This window comes from Acomys minous, assembly GCF_964271855.1.
Source record: "Acomys minous genome assembly, chromosome: 10".
NCBI classification, from domain to species: domain Eukaryota; kingdom Metazoa; phylum Chordata; class Mammalia; order Rodentia; family Muridae; genus Acomys; species Acomys minous.
Window position 1 is genome coordinate 114,329,696 of NC_140491.1, and position 13,618 is coordinate 114,343,313.

General features: G+C 39.8%; 1 protein-coding gene across 1 annotated transcript in view; it reads left to right on the forward strand.

Annotated features, from left to right (window-relative positions):
• Nucleotides 1-13,618, forward strand: part of ITPRID2 (ITPR interacting domain containing 2) — a 37,127-nt gene that overhangs the window by 3,260 nt on the left and 20,249 nt on the right. The window contains exons 3-9 of the mRNA XM_084800172.1: nt 619-668; nt 1,243-1,299; nt 3,104-3,143; nt 3,231-3,329; nt 4,510-4,718; nt 5,451-6,148; nt 12,775-12,847. Of these exons, the coding sequence (XP_084656298.1) occupies nt 619-668; nt 1,243-1,299; nt 3,104-3,143; nt 3,231-3,329; nt 4,510-4,718; nt 5,451-6,148; nt 12,775-12,847 (1,226 nt within the window). The remainder of the gene's footprint in view (nt 1-618; nt 669-1,242; nt 1,300-3,103; nt 3,144-3,230; nt 3,330-4,509; nt 4,719-5,450; nt 6,149-12,774; nt 12,848-13,618) is intronic.

Consider the following 13,618-nt stretch of genomic DNA (forward strand, 5'->3'; position numbering starts at 1 on the left):
TTGGGCTGATTTAACTCTGATTCCAAGCTGAGTTGAGGACTTTCCAAAGTTAAGTGAGGAAAAACACACACTGACTGACATGCAAAGAGTCAAGGACTCTTGAGCTTAGGCCCTAATCCCTGTAACGTTTGTTTCCCTGAATGAAGATGCTCACCACCGAAAATGTGCTTTCTTCTCACCCTCTTTGTTGTTGTCCAGTAGAAGGAATTTAGTGAAACTTTGTAGCCTTTTGTCTCATTTATATATATGTATATATACACATATATACACACATATATAATGTATACATATATTATATGTATTTCCCACTTTCTTCTCTGTTTTTCCAAAGAAACAAAGAAACTAACAATTCATATCATGTGTTATTGCCATCCCTGCTCTTAATTGCTGCAGAGCAGACCTGTGATTAAGTCACTGCTTGTGAACTGACTTGACAACAGGTATTTGCTTAGCTGGAAGGACATTACTTATGTCAGCCACTCACATTCCTGGTGTTTGGGGAGGAGCGCTAAGTTGATTAAGATGCCTGCTGAGCTGTAATTCTAAAGTGCGGCTGGGCAGCGACAGTTCTCCAGATGGTTCTCAGAAGACTGAGGCTTCTGTGTTCCTGTATTGCAGCACCCCTTTAGGAGCCTCGCTGGATGAGCAAAGTGGAGGTGCACTGAAGGGTAAGAGAAAGCTTTCTTCTTTAACAAGTGAGAATCTGCCTTTGTCTTTTAGATGACCATACATGAGTGAATTCCAGAAGTGAGGCTTGTGTTTACAGAATGCTCCATTCTGAGCTCGACGCCCAGAGGGAAAAATATTGTTATAAGCCACAAAAGAATAGTAGCTTTAAGGAACTTCGATTCCCAAGGCTTTTCACAATGTCATACTTACATTCCTACTCCCAGTTTGATATTATAAAGACTGATTAAATAAAGACTAAGATATGTAAATATAAAGAAAATACATAATGAGTGAACTAGGTTACCTTTAGTGTAACATTTCTTTGCTTACCCTAACTGAAATTGCCACACCTGAATTTTTAGTACCTGTGCTCACAAAAGAGATTAAAAAAAAAACATACGTTTGCTTTTTGAAATGATATAATCTTAATAATTTTTGAGTATTCAGATTTAATGTATTTTTCTGTGCTTTGTGATGTATTTTGCTTGGCTGACTTGTTTAATTAAGGACTTTGTACAGTAGTGGGTAAGAGCAGGAGGGTGTGGCTTCTGAATTTTCCCACTCGTGTTTTAGGTGTGCTTGTGAGAAATGGAGGCAGCTTCGAAGATGACTTGTCACTGGGAGCGGAAGGTATGTTTGCTAAGGAACTGTATCTTTATGTAGTTTTAGTTATCGGAAGAAAAGAGCTTCAGAGATAACATTTAAAGGCCTTGACAGTGGGACTCATTCACTGTAGGATTCCCGTCTGGATGCCGCTGAAATACCACAGCTGCATCTTGCCTGACTTAAATGCTTGGAGGAAGTGTTTGTGACAAGACTATGGTGATACAAATGAGAGGAAAATTGTCCCAAAGAAGGAAGGGATCTTAAATATTTAATCAAGAGGAACCTAGGTTGAAGCTTAGTTTTAGTTTAGGGAAGTCCCTCCTGTTGCACGCACAGCTGTGCTTTGTCTTTCTCCTTATATTTTCCCAACAGTAAGATTAAAGGACAAAGCCCAAATAGAGTTAGACATTAGATCTTTATGCTGGCGCCTACTTCAGGCTGCTTGGGCACTGTGAAAGCATGTTGTTAAATGCTTTGTAGGTTCTCAATGAAGCTTCCCAGTATATAAAGTTAGGTTTCTCTTTTTAACGCTACTTTGTTGTTATTATAGAAGGTATGGCTTTTACTTTGTGTCCAGACAGGTTTGCACTAAGTGGCCTTATAAACAACGCTTTTGAATTCCCCATGTAGCCTCAGGCTGACCTTAAATTCACAGTTGTTTGGCTTTTGCCTCCTTGGTGCTAGGATTGCAGGTGTGCGCATGCCTGAATCCATATTGATTTTGTTTTATTTATTAGGTAGAATACGTTATTGGTAGTGTTTACAAAGAAATATTTTGTAAAATGCTTAAAAATTACAAGCTGATAGGGAGTGAGTGTATTCACTGATTTAGTATCCTTGGTCCTTTAGTCCTTTAACTCATTTGTAAGATGAGTTACTAATGTAGAACATCCTAGCATTGGAAAGCTGAGAATACATATTTTCATTATCTCTGGCAATGTATTTTTCAAGAAATAATTGGAAACTTTAACTTCCTTTTTTCAAGTCAGTGCTCTTAGACATCTTGTCAGTACCTTATGAAGATACTTGTCAGCATTCCTCTAAACAGTACTTTTGATGCTTTTGATATCTGCCTGGGATATTTCATGATATCAAATTATATTATTGGTAGGAAGTACAAAGAAGCAAAAATATTCTTACAGTTTTGTGCATCAGAAATGAAAAAGTCTACTGCTGAAGTGGACTTATTAATCTGACTTGTTTTATTTTTCTATAAATATGATAAAATTAAATCTAAACATTGCCTTCTATTTGCTTTGACTCTGTTAATCTGGGATAAAGCTGAGAGGAAGTTTTTAAAGAAATGTTGCATTGGAAGGTGTAGCATTTCACGTTATGCACTAACAGCTGGCACTAACCTTAAAACCGCTTAAGACATATGTGGAAATTATGGTTCTATTGAATGACTCCCAGTCATGTTTACTTGTAAAATGTTTTTGATTGACAGCTTTGAAATTCAATAGCCCCACAGACAGCAGTATGTGCTGCTGATCTGCCTCTTTATGATTCAACCTGGTCCAGACACTTAACTGATCATGTGTATATATATGTGTGTGTGTGTGTGTGTGTGTGTGTGTGTGTGTGTGTCTATCTATATCTTTATTTTTAAAACACTCAAATAGAAGTAGCTCTCCATTGCCAGAAAGTGCAAGCATCCTCCAAACATTGCTGCTCCAGTGCTTGCCCCTCTGTCCAGTGGTTTCAGGAGTAGATATTTAACAAGGAAACTGTGAACAATATAGACAGCCTGTCTTCTCCATAATTGTGCTATTGTCCTTCTAACACCTGTGCTCTCCTATTATTTACTCATTTATTTTTTTATTTGTAGCCAATCACCTACATGAACCTGATGCTCAAGTTGAAAACTGGTATGCACCTGTTTGATTCTGCTCTTTTCTAAAAGTGAAAAGGGGTTGTAGATAATCAAGCTTTAAAGCATCTTGTTATATTTGTAGCAACAGTGTCTTGGCCAAAGAGAGAAGACTTCAGTTTCATCAGAAAGGGAGAAGTATGAATTCTACTGGGTCTGGGAAGAGCAGTGGTACAGTGTCAAGGTGAGTCCTGCTGAAACCGGTGGCGCGGTGGTGAAGAGAACCTGTCACTTTCCGGTCATTGATTTGATTCTGGGAGTGACCTACAGTGTCTCCTAGACTGCCATAACTGGCAGGAGCTTTGTATGTAAAAACCAACAACACCTGTAACTAAACAAGTAAAAGGCATAGCTACGTTCATGGCAGTGCCAGAGTCTAGTAATGAGTGCTTGAGGGTCATGGGCCTCCTGAAAGCAAACCTCCATAGTGGAGCAGAGAACCAAACCCACCCTGAGAGAGCCTGGAGGAGCTGATGTAGAAACTAGCATAAACTTCCTAGTTGGTAGCTTGACATTTAAGGCTAAATTTGTTTTCAATGTGTTAAACCAACGATCTTTAAAATGAGCATTAAATCAATGACTTGGGCCTGTGGAACCAGTTTTTAAATTGGTATACAAATGATTGTATCATAACCTTTCTTGTGAAGCAGAACTGTCTTCTATCCACACTCCGTCCCTGTTCTCATTTCCTCGTTGAGCTCTGGAAAGTGTGGATTCTCACTAGAGTGAGTGGGTAGGCGATGTTGAATTCGCAGTCACGGGTTTCTCCCTATGTAACCCATATCCTCCTCACCTTACCCCTCCTACTTCCTGGTGGATGTGGGGAGAGAAGAGCTGCAGGGAAGCTCCTCCTCTGCCTTCTGACCCTGGCTTGTCTCCTTCATTGCTTCTCCTAAGATAGTTGTCTCTTCTAGACAAAAAAGAAAAAAAAAGTCTGTAAAGCTTATGTTCCACAGTGGGTCCTCAGTCCGGAGCTGTATCAACTTCCTGAGGTATTTTCCCTTTACTCCATTCTTTCCTTATTCTGCCTGATAGGAATTACTTTACTGGAGAATCCTTTAAAAATGACCAAAAAATAAAAAAATAAGGCAAGGAGTCCCTTAGAGTGTCTGTTTTGTGTTTTTAGGGAATAGGCATTAGGGCTTTTGTTTCTCTTTTTCCAGTGCTAGTGCCCTGAGGAAACGCACCTACGTGTTCTCTCTAAGGGTTGTGTGTCCCACGAGTGCAGTGTCGGAAGATGCTGACGGATGCTGTGGTGTAAAGAAGCGGAGCGAGGGAGTGCCGACGGGACTGTGATTCTCTGACAGTGCCGTGAGGACCTCAAACCACATTTACATCTTTATGTTCTTCTGCGTTTGTTGTAGTGTTTCAGAACTGCTGGAGCTCTATGAGGAAGACCCTGAAGAAATTCTATATAATCTTGGATTTGGACGAGATGAACCAGATATTGCATCTAAAATTCCTTCCAGATTTTTTAATTCATCATCCTTTGCCAGAGGCATAGACATTAAAGTATTTTTGAGTGCGCAAATGCAACGGATGGAAGTAGAAAACCCAAATTATGCCCTAACAAGTAAGGCTTTTGATATTAGTGTATTTAAAAAAAAATTTAGCAGCTAGGCCAGATGATCTTTGTCATCTAGCCTTTGTCACCTAGCACCCAATATTAAAAAAAGTAAATAATAGAATAGCTCTTTTACTTTGAATTATTCTGTTTATAGAGATTATTACGTCCACTCTCCCTCATTAACTCATCATAATTTATGTGCAGGACCTTTTATTTATCCTCAAATTCCATTTGTTCAAGAAAGAAGTAGGGAAGGACCTTGTCACTGAATTTAGTCCATTTCTGGCCAGTTGGCTCCTTTTCAGTCCTGCCTCTGCTTGTTTATTCTCTGTCAAATACTGTTTCGAAACAGGATTCCTCCAAGGTTGTCCATGGACCAGCTTTACATGTTCTGTAATGCTACCATCCAGTTCAGTGGAAAATACATTCTGATGTGTATTTTCTTAGGAAAGGCATTGGAGGGGGCTTAATGGAGTCCATGGCCAAACAGTAAATCATAACTAGAGATCAATAGCTACTTCTGTTATGTTCAGCACTATCATCATTTTTGTGTGCTTTAAAAAATTTTTAAGTATAAATTCTAATCTTTGTAATAAAAATGTTCTCCTCCCCCCTACTACCCCCTGAGTGCAGTGCCTTAGATGTTCGCTTAAGAAAAATATGATTTCATAATCTTTGGGGTCTAAATTCAATTACTGGAATTCTAAACAGCATGTAATTTCTTCTTTCTTTTCGTAGGCCGTTTTCGTCAAATTGAAGTGCTTACTACTGTGGCCAACGCGTTTTCTTCTTTATATTCCCAAGTTTCTGGGACTCCCCTGCAGAGAATTGGAAGCATGTCCTCAGTGGCCTCCACCAAGGAGGCGGCAGACTCCCCTCCTCCTCTTACTCGAAGCAACACTGCAAACCGTCTGATGAAAACACTATCAAAACTAAACTTATGTGTTGATAAAACAGAGAAAGGAGAAGGGAGCCCCTCCCCCGCTGCTGAGAAAGGAAGGAGTCTCAGTGTCTCACTGTCTGAAGACAGTGGAAAGACTGATCCTAAGCTTCCAAAAGCTATAAAGAAGAAGGAGTCATCCCCCATGCTGGCTACGGTCACAGAAGAAGTCTCGGGTAGTGTGTCTACCATCGCAGACAGCGCCGATGCCGACAGGCTTCCTGATGAAGCAGATCATAACGCTAGCCACAAAATGGAAAGTGAACAAAGCAAAGAAGCTCAAAGTCAGGACAACAAACTGCTTTGGACATCTGTTGTCACCGATTCTGACTCAGGTGGTGATGCCCATGTGCCCAGCGCCTGTGAGCTGGAGAGCAGCAGTGAGCTGAGAAACTCCCATGCGGGCATGAGTGAGAAGGAGCCCTGTGCACCCCTGACAATCCCGTCCATCAGAAACATAATGGCACAGCAGAAAGACTCCTTTGAGATGGAAGAGGTAGGCAAATGATTTCCTGACACTGCTTTTTAAGGAAAGGGCTGCAGAGACAGGCTGCAGAGAGCGTTTATAAAATGGGAGAGTGCTAACAGGTTCAGAGCTGCGGGAGCTCATCTTCCTCTTTCTTGCTTTATGCTTTCCGCACCAAGAGTAGATCCCTGTGCTGTGGAGACCCTCAGGCTCAGATGTCATCTACCAGGTGACATTTTATCTGCCACCACTATTTCTCAAGCTTGGGATTTTGATGTCAGAGAGAGCCCGAGAGTATATATGCAAATCCAAATCAATATTGTATAATAGTGAAAATGTTGAAATCAAACATGTTTGGAGTTCAATTTTAAGGGGTCCCAATGACCAGGGGGAGGGTGAAGACAGCTTATGAGTAGATACTGGTGATGGTGTGTCCCCGCAGGGAGGGCTCTGGAAGGCTGCTGAGTCCAGATCAACATTTGGTGACTTGATGATACCCAATGATATCCTGCTGCTTAGCATAAAGTCTAAATTCAGGGAGGTAAAGATGCGTATGAGGTTCATCCAGAACTCCTAGACCATAGGGACTGATAACCAAGGCTCAGCTGCATGGTCCAGGGCAGGCTCCTGCACTGAGGGAGGACTGTGCTTGGCCCAGGGAGTACTGCCTGTAAAGTGCTGTCTCATGTCACATAGGAAGAAACTGAGGTGTATGTGTTCTGGATGTGCATCATATAATTTTTCCTATTGAAAATATGGAAGATTTGCTTTGGTTGTAGCACATGCTGTGTTAGGATTTGCTTTGGTTGTAGCACACACTGTGTTAGGATTTGCTGTGGTTATAGCACACACTGTGTTAGGATTGGCTTTGGTTGTAGCACACACTGTGTTAGGATTGGCTTTGGTTGTAGCACACACTGTATTAGGATTTGCTTTGGTTGTAGCACACACTGTGTTAGAATTGGCTTTGGTTGTAGCACACACTGTGTTAGGATTGGCTTTGGTTGTAGCACACACTGTGTTAGGATTGGCTTTGGTTGTAGCACACACTATGTTAGGATTTGCTTTGGTTGTAGAACACACTACTGTTAGAATCACATTTTCTTGGGTTGAGGAATTTAGTAAATAATGGTGTCCATAATGTTCTCTTAGCTGAGTTTTGTATCAAGCACATTAGTGAAGATTTTTCACTTAAATTGTAGTTGCTGGTAGGGCTATTTATGTGTTTCTGTGGCACTTGAATTTTTATGTTAATTGTGGCTAAAGAATAAAGTGAAAGGGAATAGAGGAAACCCTTTGGAATATTGTACATTTTTCTTGTAGGCTATTTTCCCCTAAATCTTTTTCCTGTAGTTTATATTTCCGTTCTTTTCTTGACTACAGTAATTGATGCCTTACTACAGTGAGTATGGGAGAGAATTGTGATGGCTGCTTTAAACCTCTGGCTCTTTCCCATTGATTTCTGTTGAGTGTTGTTTGGTCCACCTAGTCCTAACTAGAGAGTGTAGGTTTGCCCCTTTCCTGGGTACACTCCCCTGTGCTTACATCTGCACTTCAGCACTGCACCGCAGTGTACAGATCTCTTCAGCACTGCACCGCAGTGTACAGATCTCTACAAATTATGCAGTAGCTGACAATCTTATGTTAGTGACTCAGTCTGGGCAGCAGTGGGTTGACTGCATCATCCCTTTTGTAATTCCTAAGATTGTCAAGAATTCATGAATTCTAAGAAAATGTGTAAGGGGCAGTTCTCTGAAAGGGTTCAGATAAGATACAGGAGAGATCCTTAACACTTGTAAAATTTTAGGTGCAGTTTAGTGCACCTTTCCTCATACGCCTTATCATTTGCGCCCTCTGCTGGCAAAACCTTTGATGATAAAATAACATGATCCTTTTTGTGAAGTGTAAGATTACCTCAATAGTTAAGGAATATTAGATATCTGGTGTGTGTGTGTGTGTGTGTGTGTGTGTGTGTGTGTGTGTGGTCACTAGGAATGGTCTTTATGTGTGTAACACTAGCATCCATACGATTGAGGCAGGAAGAGCATGAGTTTGAGACAAGCTGAAGCTACATAGCAAGTTCTAGACTAGTAGCCTGGTGTACATAGTATCATTTTTCTGAAATAAATAAGACAAATTATCTTGTCAACTTTGTTATAAGTAGAGGAACCTTAAGGACAATGAATTCTTGCTGTATCTATTTAAAATAAGCATTACAACCTAGAATTGTGTTGTCCCTTTGGAAACTTTAGAGAAGTGTATAGAACAATGGATAAAGCAGGGAAATGTGTTGTTTTAATTTCCTCTTAGGCATGATATGAGCTGTGCTAACAGACAAAGAGAACAGCCCCCCTGAGGCCGACGCACATCCTCAAGAGAGTAGCTTGTATGCTTCTCAGGGAGACTCCCTTTGGTTGGGGTCTGATCCCTGTAGAGAATGCTTGTTCCTGTGTGAGCAGCGAGTAAACAGGCACTAGAGCGCTCTCTCTCAGAAAGCCAGCTCTCCTCCAGGAGGTCTCAACCCGGCAGCTCTGGCTGGGATCTGGGGAAAATGTTGCAGTCTGGCCCTGTGGCTGAGACTGTCTAATCAGCTGAGGCAGGAGGTAAGAAGTGACAGTAACCAGGGCCTGAGGGGGAAGACATTTAAATGTGCAGAGAGCTAAACAAATGGCAAGACTCATACAGGCCTAGGAGAATCAAAGTGGCTGTTTCTTATATTTAAGAAATGAAAAAGACAAAAAAAAAAAATCTGTAGACTGTTTTAGAGAAAAGTCAGCTTGCCTTCTAAAAAATGTCTTAGAAAGTCGAGAGTGTCCAGAAATTCTAAACCCTTTCTTATTTTTTAACTGGGGTGTGGGACAGGATTTTAATTCTTAGATGCTTAGATGTGTGTTTGTTTGTTTGTTTGCTTTTGTTGGCTTGTTTGAATACAGCATGGTAACGCCATGGAGTTAGACATCAGAAGTCTGAATGGTTCACAGTTAAAGTGAGCCTACTGAATGCACAGCTGTTCCTGTTTGTGGATAAGCTGTGTCTGTATTAGTGGAGGGAGCCGTCTCCTGTGTGCTGGGGTCATGTGCTGATGGACTGTTTAACTGCAGCTGCTACTGGGTGCATACGTAGTCTTTCTTGAGCTCCTAAAGTAGCTGTTTCTAATCCTTTCTTGGTACTTACTGTTGTTTTTAACTAGTACAACTTATTCCTTTTGGCTTTTGAGTTTTAGGATTTATTTATTCTATTTATTGTTCTGAGTTTAAATACCGTATAAGATGACCACCCCCAACTTTAATTTTTCCAGTTAAAATATAGTTTGGAGTAAGACTACCCCTCTTCCAGTGCATACCCTGTGCAGCAGACTTGGGCTGCAAACTCTGTATTTTAACTTAAAAAGTTAAAGTTAAAGTTGGGTGTCATCTTATACACTGGAAAATAGATAATTCAAAATCAGTCAAGTATGTGAGGAATAGTGACATTTTTCCTTTGGCCTTCTAAATTTGGCTGTAGATTTTGTTTCTTTAGACAGGATTTTGCTATGCAGCCAGGGTTCACCTTGAGCTCACATTGATTTTCCTGCTCTAGCCTCCCGAAAATTGGGATTGCAGGCATGTTTTACCACAGGTATTTCTAGCTGCAATTTCTGAAGATACAAATAGGAACTCTCATAATTGATAACTAACATGATGCCCCAAATTTCAAGTAGTCACTGGATTTGTTACTTGCTGTTTTTTTTTAATCTAAATTCCTTGAGTCCTTTTAAAAATTACATGACAGTGGAAACAAACTGTGTGTGTGTGTTGTGTATTATAAAACATAGCTATCTTTCTTTTCTTTAAGGTAACTTAGAAGTAATTTCAGAAGCATAGATTAGTACAAAAGCTGTTTGTAATAGTTTCCTTCCTCATACCTCTTCCTGGCACTTAGATTCCACTTCTGAGCATTGGTTTTCACTGTCTCTATGAGGGATGTCATATGCACTATGATGTCAGAGCATCAGAAGGTGGACCAGTGTCTGGGAAGGAAGGCTGAGAGAAATCTGTTATCTTATATCATTGCTACTTTATGTTTCAAAGTTTTCTTGGCAGTTACTTTTCATTGATTTAAGGACATGTGGTAGAAGAGTTTTCACCCTTATTTTATAATTGCAAAAACAGATAATTATCACAGATATTTTTAGAAGCCAGTAAATGGCGTTAGTAAGACTTGAACTCAGGACTCCTTTTCCCTGCACCATACACTTGCCATGGGACAGAGTGGGCGCAGGGGTTGGTGAGATCGGTGGACAGGAGCTCAGGACTGTGTTCTTGTCATAGCCCCATACAACTTCTTTGCAAAAGCATTCTTTGATGATACAACACAGAATTGTAATTTCTAAGACTCTAATTTAAATTTTATTTCGACATTATTTTATATTTAGTGTGTATAAAATGATGAGTGTTGAGTGTCATTTTGACCCAGTGGAAGGACTAGATCAGAACTACAGTCAAACATTATTGCCATCAAGAAGCCAAAGCCATGATGGTCAGACACTAATTCAAAAGCTGTCCGGAAACAAAAGGACTGAGCAACTTTGTTGCTTTGGCTTAATGTGTTTTTTTTTTCCTTTTATTATGGAAAGTTTTGAACTTCTCTAACATTAGAGAATTATATGATGGAAACCTATTACTTATCATTCAATTCAGTTATGTTTGATTATATTTTTAATTTTTTAATCAAAGGCTACCTACAGCACACAGCCAGCTTTCCACATAGCACTAGGAAAGCCTGCTGTGTAGATTTTCATTCTGCATTGGTGTCATGATTTTCCACTCAAATCTGACTTTTGCATAGTTGTGACCAATAATAAAAGCTAAGAACTAAGCCATCACTCACAGTCTTAATACTGTAAGATTTTTGCTGAGTGAGAACCGTCTTCCTGACATTAACAGCGGTATAGGTACACATGGCACTCTCCACTGTCAGGGCCCTTCGTGCACTGAGGAAGGGCTCTGCAGTAAAGGGAGAAAGATGCCCCCCACCCCCAGAGTAACATCATTGAGGCTAACTGGCTAGAGGAGGGAGTGTGCTCTTTGAATCCACACCGCTGTGTGGTTAGTTTATCTTTAAGAAAATAGAGCACTTGATAATCCTACATTTCAAAGTGAGAGATAGTAATTTGTTGTGTCTAAGCAAAAATTCCTAAACTATAAATAATCTGGATTTATTCTATACTTTTTCAATCTAGTTAACGATTGTTTTTATAGAAATCTGTCTATATTAGACTGGACCTGAGTAGCAGCTAATAATAGGCCTTTTGTTGCATATAAAAGAAAATGTGTTCTGTTCCCTTGCACGTACAACAATGGGTTTCCGCTTGAGCTTGTATTTGGCGCTTTGAATAATATAATTTTTAAATAGTAGCAAAGAACAGTAGAGCTTATTTTGTATATGTCATACTCAGAATGGTGTCAAATGTTCACTACTTACAGTTTCTTCAGGTCATATCTGTAGATTCATGAGCCCATCTAGCATAAAGGCATCACAAATTAGAAATTCCTGAACTGGGTAGTAGTATCATTAAACTTTGTGTTGATGGTATGTGTGTATGTGGTGTGTGTGTGCATGTGCATATGTGGTGTGTGTGTGTGTGTGTGTGTGTGTGTGTGTGTGTGTGTGACAGAGTGTGTGTGACAGAGAGAGAGAGAGAGAGAGAGAGAGAGAGAGAGAGAGAGAGAGTGTTTGTGTGTTGGCTTTCTACTCATTCCTTTGGGATAGTTCTTGCTTTTTAGTTAATTCATAGCTTGAAGTATATCACGGTTCATATTAAAAGTTGGTTTGCTATTTGTTCATTAATTTGTTCAAGTTTGAAAAACCTGTGTTTGGCCATTTTGCTTATTTTATGTGGTAAGGGGGTGGAAATTAACATACGCCTCCTCCCAATGCCTACTCTTGATAGTCATGCTAGAGTAGCTAGCTGGTGTCTCCCACAGCATGGATGGCATTCAGAATAAAAATTTTCTAAATAATGATACAGTTGTGCAGGTAGAAAAAGATAGGCAACTTTTGTAGGTTTGGAACTTCCATTAAATTTTTTAGAGAGATTTTTATGGGTAAGATTTTTAAAGATTTTAGTTGTATTAAGATTTCCTTTTCACTTAAAATGCTGACACATCTTGAAAGAACATTTTTATCAGGATGGAACATTCTTAATACGTGAGTGACATTGGTGCTTCAGACTAGGAGACTTTAAAAAATTTAGCACTGGAAGCATGGTATCCTATTTCCATAGATACCAAACTTGCAGCTGCCTCAAATGTGACTCAGTCATACCTTCTATGATGCACAAGTGAGCATCTTCCCTCAGATTGTAAAGTTCTACATTTGCGGTGACTTCCTGGTATGGGCCATCTTTCAGATAGCAACTTTTCAGAATTGGAGTCTTTCTATGAGGAGTTTTCTTACAGCTCATAATTGTGCAGCTACTTTCTGTGTTACTTTTCTCTCCTGGCTCCCTAAGTTGAGTGCTGCCTTTCAGTGGGGGAAGTAGGGCAGAAAACTAAGCTGTGGGACCTGCTGACAAATTGGATATTCAATGTCTATGTAATGTTTGGTACACCTCAGTTAGACATCAAGAGAAAGTCTTCTTTGCTGTAGATGAACTGCATAAGCTTCTGTTTTAGGTTCAGAGCACAGAGGGAGAAGCACCTCACGTGCCAGCCACGTGCCAGCTAAGCCTTGCCAAGTCAAAACGAGGTAAGTGGACCACTGCCCGCTATTTCCCGTGGTTATCCTTTGTCCTCAGCCGAGAAGGCGAGGGTTTACTTATCAGTGTATACAGTAGCAGCGTGTGTGAGAAGGTGGGGGTAGGAGGGGTGTTATCATCTCATCATACAGCTTGTGTGAGGTTTTTATAGGGGAAGACTTTTATGATCATAAACTAATACTAGGTTGTTGATCCTTTATTGATCTCCTTAAACATTTCTGGGTGTTACAAATATTTTCAAACTTGAACATGGACTAAAACAGATTGAAACTACTTTTTCATTGTTATGACTGAAAACTCATGTTCTCTGTTTCTGGGTTTTCTTTATGCAAATATATCTTGTAAATATAATACATGCAGTATAACTCTGGCAAAAATGCACTCACAATAGTTAAACCAAGTTAAATTAAAAAAACAAAACAAAACTGCAGATCAAAGGTGAGTGGCTGCAGCCCTCATTCTCTTCTGGAAGCATTAATTATTGACCAGGGGACCTTTGGATCCATGCCTTACACTTCAACTAGACTTTCAACTAGAAAATGCCGTCTGGTTTGAAATTTACAAAGCTTTTGATTTTAAGAGAAAGAAAGAGGAAGAAGTTAAATGACCACTGAAGGTAGGACTGTTTATTTTTAAAATTTTACACATTCCAAACTAACTTCTCTTTTTAAAACAAAAATTTATATGTATGTTTTTAGAATAGAAAATTACATGTTTGTCCTCCTGATCTCTGAGATTCCTTCTGAGGGGCAGTTTGCATG